We start from the raw sequence: 7,586 nt of genomic DNA on the forward strand, positions 1-7,586 counted from the left end.
TTATCAGACTTCAAACATTTAATCTTTAAACCTGTTTGAGTCTCAACCTCCTGTTTCCACCTTTTAAACACAGAAAACACATCAGATTTATTTTTAAGAAAATAAACCCATACCTTTCTTGTAGAGTCATCAATGAAGGTTACGTAATACTGTGAACCTCCAAGAGATTTCACTGGAGCTGGCCCCCAAACATCTGTATGCACTAGTGCTAGTCTTTCAACTTTAGACGACTTACTTGTTTTGGAGAAGCTAACCTTTTTCTGCTTTCCAAAGATACAATGTTCGCAAGGTCCAACGTCAACATGCTTCAAGTTAGGTATTTTACCTTTTGAGACCATGAACTTCATTCCTTTCTCACTCATATGCCCAAGTCTCTGATGCCACAAAGAGGAACTGTTGCCAACTTCTGCAACTGATATCATATCCTCATCTGCAATCATGTAAAGAGATCCTCGCTTCTTTCCACGAGCAACAACAAGATTACCTTTCATTACTTTCCAGTGTCCATCTCCAAAGGTGGTGTAATGCCCCTCATCATCCAACTGCCCTATAGATATTAAGTTTCTCTTTAAGGCTGGAATATGCCTTAAGGTTTTGGGTTGAGAGTGGTGTCAGTGTCTTATGTGGTTAGGCTCATATCTCATTGGTGTTGTTCTCCCCAGTGAAACCCCCTCTGTAAAATCTAACAATTGGTATCAGAGCCGATGGTTAATACCGGCTCAGACGAGTGCAGTACCAGTATGGTCCTAGTATCGAAAGTCTTCCTGGCAAGAGTCCCAGATAAGGGTTTCAGGTAAAGCGTGTCCCGTTAAGAATAACGGCGGTACAGAAAAGGGCAGAAAAGGAGTACTCGTGGTTGGGCAGCTTTCGCTGGAGGGGAGTGTACCAATGTGGTTGAAGGGACTCACCCTTGAGGAGGAGATTGTTAGGAATCCAAGTGTGAGTCTAAGTCCCACATTGACCAGAATTGAGAAAGTAGAGCACTATATAAGAATAAAGACCCATAAACCCATTGCCTTAAGGTTTTGGGTTGAAAGTGGTGTCAGTGTCTTATGTGGTTAGGTTCAGATCTCATTGGTGTTATTCTCCCCAGTGAAATCCCCTCTGTAAAATCTAACATTCTTTTGGTAGGGTTAATCAATATTTTTAAATATGGTTCCATGCTTTTTCTTCGTTACTTTCTTCTACATTAGCTTTCAATGTGCATATATATCCTTTCTCGTAAATATTAATTAACTTACATACCTGTAAACATGGTATAAAGTAGAAAAAGAGAGTCAAACATTTGACATACAAACAATATAGGTAAGTCTTCGTGGAATACAATTTAGTTTATATCAAAAGATTTAAGATGTGATCTAATTAGTTCAACTAACCAGTTTGTTATATTTGTAGTCATAAGATCTTTTAACACATTCCTTGAGATATAAATATTTCGAATACAAAACTAAATATTAATGGATTGATAATGTCATGTGATAAGAAGTGAAGTTTAAATTTAAATAAATCTTATAAAATTAGTTTATAAAGTAATAAAAATAGAGTTAATTTAAAAAAATATTTAACCTTTTTTTTCAAGATTTTAGATATTTTTTAGATAAAAAATAATTATAATCTTAGTTATATATTTTAAACAATAGAAAACAAAAACTCAAATACCGATGAATTTTGATTTATTAAGAAAATAAAATGTTAGTGAAAGATGAAATTAATTCACATAAAAATTGACATTATTTTAAACATAAACCCTTATAAACAATATCTTTATGTATTTCATTGTTTAATTTTATCATTTTCACTCAATAATATTAAATTTACACTCAGACTTTAATTTTTCAAGAATTTTATTAATTTAAAATTTTTGAATATAAAATGAGCAAGTAAATATAAATACACAACAAAATATATAAATACATTATGATATATATATATATATATATATATATATATATAATACATCTTAATGTTTTAATATTTATATGAAAATTGAAAAAAATTCCTTAACTAACTTATGTTTAGAAATTTCAAAATTAAATAATTGTTATATATAGACCATTCTTGTGAAAGATGCTCAATATACAGTGTCTTTAAAAGGTGTGTATTTTGATTTATTTTAGCAATCTACATCTTAATTATAGAATATTGTGCCGGAATACATGGTACGGATGATACGTAAATAAAGTGTAGTTTGTGTATCTTTCTTTACCATCGAAATGTTTCAAAAATCATGTAACACTTCTTGAATATTTTTTTTATTCAAATTTAATTTTATGGATTTCATTATTAAATAAAAAATTATTATTGAATAGATATGTGATAGGTATGCCAAACAAAACTTTGTAAAGGCAACATAATAAATAATGGTAAGATGGGTGTAATTTTTGGAGGGTTGTTCTGTTGTGTTGGGTGAAGCACCTTGCAAATTCATTGCAATCTTTAAGGCGTAATAGTTGAAGCCTTCATTCACTTCTTTTCCCGTTCACGCACGGATGCTTCTCATAACCAAAGTAAATTAATTCAACATAGTTAACAGAAATTAATGCTGCGTTTTGTGGCATTGCTATTTAATTATTCTCAACCACTACAATTACAAATGTTGTTGTAAAGAGACATTTTTTAATTTAATTTCTCAACTGACGTGTTGTTTTTGTTTACTTTCTCACGTTATTTCAGAAACTTGTTTTCTGAGTACTTCTCATGATTTCAATCCATTCAATGTAATTCGTAAAAACTAATTTCAAAAATAAAAACAAAATCAATTCAAAAAATTAATCAAGTAATAGTGTGTATATATATAATACTTGTATAGATGTATGTTTATGAAACTATTATATAATAATTTTTTATGGTCTTCATTTGAATGAATTTGACTAGAATGCATAATTAACCATGGAAATGCTTTTTTTTTTCACTATCATCCAATAATAATATATTCTCATGCATAACAAGTTTGTTAAATTTTACAATAATTACTTTAAAACAGTTTTGATTGCTTTAAAATAAAATATAACAAATTTCATATTGATAAGCACTGAATATTAAACCCTTATTTAAATCAAAATTTATTGTAATAATGTTCTCCAAGTTATCAGTTTTGAATTAGTTTGGAAGTTGTTTGTTGCGTTCGTTTTAAAAATTTATGACTCCTATGTTTTATATTGAAATAGATTTACTTAAAAAGCATACTATATATTTGATTATGTTGGATTTTGTTTTGTAATCTACTTAGTGTTGGATCGAGTATTACGATTGGTATTTTCAGTTTTATTCAATCTTGCTGGAATGCTGAGTTGTATATTCAAAATATTATGGTTTTTTATCAGTGGGTAATTTTCATGAACTAAAATAATATTTTGAATAATAATAAAAAAAAAACAAAAAGTTGAAAAAATCAAAATTAAAAATAATATTAATTTATATTACAATTTTCATCTTACAATTCAACTTAAACGATTTTAATAACTGATAATTGTTATATTTTAATTATTTACTATTATCATACTTAAATCAATTTATTATCATATTTATGTTTAAATTAAATCACTTTTTTTCTTTAAAAAAAAAATCTAGAATGAATCACCTTTATGTGTCGTACTCTAGGAGTGTGGGCTTTCTTTCATTGGGCCGGCAAACATTTTGGGCCAATAATGTATGTTCAAACTTGGGCTTGGATCAGTCAAAGAAAGAAACGTACGTCGATGCATTAACTTAAATATTATTTCCAGTCTTTAAATTTATTTTCTTAATTATTGTTTATCAAATTTTTAATTTTAACGTTTGAAATATGAATTTGTGTATCCTAAATGGCCAAGAATTATAGCATGTTTTAACGTTGTCAAGCGCGCATATTTGTTTTTTGCGCCAAATATATGAACAATGAATGAAACGTACGTAAAGTAGCTTGTAGCAAACGACACACTTGTTAGTTGGCCACCATTCTTTTTCCTCACCCATCAGCCAAAAATGCGTCACCCCTGGCTTGAATAAATAATTTCTATATTATGTTCATATGAAAATTATTTATTACTTACCGTACAAACCAAGTAAAGAGAATGATAGAAATATCTACAAGAGAGTTTTAAATCATTTAGTTTACATAAATTTTGGCTGCTTGCGTGGTTTATCAGATAATTATATATTTCGTGGCATATTCTATGCTTCACCAAATGAGACAGGTCAATTTGTCCTAAAAAACTGAACAATAATTGAGTTGCATAATATAAACGATTCCATTTCAACTCTGGAATATTCAACTGATACTATCAATACTCTGCATCAAGATCTGCATTGACATATTGATTATGGTATAGCACTCAGCACAGCTAAGCAACTCTCCTACACGAATCAGTAAACCAGAACATTCGATGTCTACATGTTAAGTACAAGGTCTTTTATTAGAAAAAGCTTCACTTATATATGGGAATTTAAAGTTTGAATACTGTTCTGTAATTAGACATGGGTGGGAGTTGTGTTTGGAGGTGTTGGAGCTGAAGCCACGCGTTTTCCTCTCTCAGATCGGCTATTCTCGGCGAACTTGAGACTTGACTGGTGCAAGCCCTTCTGTTTCTCCTCTTCATTCCATTCAGAGGTGTAATAGAGTTCTTCGTTGACATCTTTTGAGGGGGGTAGGAACATGCTACCCCACTGTGGGAAATGAACAAGAGTCACAGGAAGAGTGCAAGCCACTATCATCGCCCCCATCAAGGAGAGACCCGTGGAAGTGGAGAATTTCGAGGTTGAAAAGAAAACCAATTGGGTCAAACCAGACCCAAAGTTTCCACCTGCACCAGTAAGACCTGATATGATCCCCAAAGACCTTCTTGAGATGAAAGGAATGATACCAAAAGTTGCACCACATGCAGCTTGAGCTCCTATAGAGAACAAAATCATGGTCAACACAGCAATAGGAAGAGAATTGGCACGGCCCAGCCAGATACAGAAAGCCCCTCCTAAGGTTTGGAGGATCCAAAGGGTCCACAATCTTCCCCTCATGCCAAACAACCTCCCTGCAACATCGGAAGCATACCCTCCAAAGGGTCGAGCAACTATGTTTGCCATTCCAAATGAGGCAGCAATGATCCCAGCAGTGTGAAGCTTCAGATTAAATCTGTTTCATATTCATTCAATAATTCATTATGTAAGGTTCAAACACCAATTTGTTGCGGAACAGGAATTAAAGTAATGCATGAATGAACTAACCTGTCATAGAAATACTCGGCAATGACATTGTCTGTTGTCAATTCAACTCCCATCGAGTACCCATAGAGAAGAGCAAAAATCCATGTTCTGTAATTCGTTATGGCATACCATAGCACCTGAACAAATATTTGAAATTCGTTACTTCATGGAAAAGTATAATCACTGTAATTTGTTATGCCATATTGAAAATATCTTTTTGGATCACTAACCTTAGAAAACTTATCTCTGGCTACATCACCCTTTTTCTGCAAGGCCCCAAGGTTTCCATCAGGCAAGTCCTGACCTAAAGTTAGGACCAGGATCCCCATGATGACATGCAACCAACCCGGAACAAAGAATGCAATCCTCCAAGCGGTGAAGGGAGTAGCCCCGGCTCTTCTGATAAGTTCGTACACCAAAGGCATTATGAGCTGGGTGGCTCCGCCACCCATGTTCCCCCACCCCGCCGCGGTACCATTCGCTAGCCCTATGATCTTGCTGTTGAACATGGTGCTCATCCAGTACTGGCAAGACACGAAGGTGGCCAAGGAGAACCCTATCAAGAACCGAACCGCTATATACCCAGAAGCATCGCTCACAAAGGACATGCAAAAGACGGTGGGGGCGGAGAGCATGATGAGGAAGGCGCAGCCATAACGTGGACCCAAGAGGTCGCACACTGCACCCATTGCAAGCCTAGAGAAAATGCTTCCGGACACAGAAGCAACGCCGGCGTTTCCAATGTCGCTTTTGGTGAGGTTGAGGTTGTCGCGGATGATGGGGACAAGAGGGGCTGCTGCGAAGGTGGAGACAAAGCAGGTGAAGAAGGAGATCCACGAAAGGTGGAAGGTTCTCATGTGGGGATTGGCGAGAGAGAAGAGTTTGAAAACCTTGGCCTTGTGTTCAGAATCTACAGGGAGAGCAAATTTGGCTGTGGTGTCGGTGGGAACCATTGGAGAGGCAACTGAGGCTACGAATGTTTGTTCTCTTCCTGTGACTCCATGCATGGAGCTTCCAGGAGAGCCTTCGATCTCAGCCATTTGAGCTTGACAACAATGGCGGATGAAGAGGTAGAATAGGGATTGAAGTGTTGGTACTGTGAAGAACAGGGAAGAGGTGTGGTGTGGCTTTATAGTGAAGAAGGAGTTGACTGTGTAAGAATGTGGTACGAGGCAAGTGGGTTCCCAAGGAGAGTGGAACTCAAAAATAAAAAGTAATATTTCCATTTCGCCGCATATATCTGCAGCGTGTAACGCGTAGATGTCTCATGGTATATCCCAAAGGTAAAGAATCTCGCGATGATACTGAATGAATAGATAAATAAAATATAACACTTTCCTGCTGCTACACGCTTGTGTGCATGTTTTCATCGGAATGCATGTACGTAAATATGATGAGGTAACAAATGAGGTCGGTAAAATTACAACATGATATTTTATAATTCATCAGTTAGATTCATTAAAATCTTTGCTACACAAGTTATCTAAAATGTATAATAAATCAAATGCTAACCAAGCTTTGGTTTAACGGATGAGCAGTTGAATAATAGGATGTTGGAATGAAGTTTTATCTGAAGGAGGGAATATTTTTAGTAGGAATTAAATGGGGTTAATGATTTCAAGCAAGAGATTTCACGATGTATATCATCGACTCAAGAATATCAAGAATAGGACACATGAAAATGGAAGGAAGAAAATACCAAAACTTTTACTATTAAATCATTATAATATATAAAAAATGGATGCAATGGAAAACAAATATTTTTACACAAAAATATGCATTACAAAATGATTGACGCAAAGATAGTTTAGGGGGATGAGAAGAATACAACTATCTTTCAATTTTATGTGTTTTTGTGTGCAACTAAATAATCAATTAAAAACCTATTTTATAAGTCTATAGCACTTACCTTGTCTGAAATATTTGCTATAAATACACATGAATAACAATAATATAACACAATCGGACATTTCAATCGATTTTATATGCCTTGTATGAATGAATATAAAAGATAATAGGATTAGAAAAATTATGTGAATTTCTATGACAAGTATACGTAACCATAGGAATATTTAAAAACAAACAAAGGATGATAAAAAAAATTAGAATGACATATTTAAAAGCTTAGAACATAGGTAAAAAAAATATTGAAAACAATTTTTTCATATCTGAATGGTGTTTTATGTCAAAAAAAATTTATCTAATGTGTTAAGACAGTTCAAATGTGAGCTAAAAATAGAGGTCACATATACTATATTCTTATTTTTGTATTTTATTCTAACTCAGTGTTTATATATTGTTAAATTTTTTAAACAATCTTATTACAAAAGAAATGACTACATTTTGAAATTATAAGAAAGAAACACATTAAAGGTACTATTACAAATTTTCATATTATATGGGAATTT

At 33.5% G+C, this 7,586-nt stretch overlaps 1 protein-coding gene across 1 annotated transcript; it reads right to left on the minus strand.

Moving 5' to 3' along the window:
• Positions 1 to 4,210: 4,210 nt before the first annotated feature.
• Positions 4,211 to 6,300, minus strand: LOC114183775 (high affinity nitrate transporter 2.4-like). Its single transcript, XM_028070905.1, has 3 exons — positions 5,409 to 6,300; positions 5,200 to 5,315; positions 4,211 to 5,107 (listed from the first exon to the last, which is right to left on the minus strand). Exons 1-3 carry the CDS (start codon positions 6,216 to 6,218, stop codon positions 4,450 to 4,452), a joined length of 1,584 nt encoding a protein of 527 aa, XP_027926706.1. The 5' UTR covers positions 6,219 to 6,300; the 3' UTR covers positions 4,211 to 4,449.
• Between the last annotated feature and the right edge of the window lie 1,286 nt (positions 6,301 to 7,586).

Source organism: Vigna unguiculata, chromosome 5, assembly GCF_004118075.2.
Source record: "Vigna unguiculata cultivar IT97K-499-35 chromosome 5, ASM411807v1, whole genome shotgun sequence".
Lineage (NCBI taxonomy): Eukaryota > Viridiplantae > Streptophyta > Magnoliopsida > Fabales > Fabaceae > Vigna > Vigna unguiculata.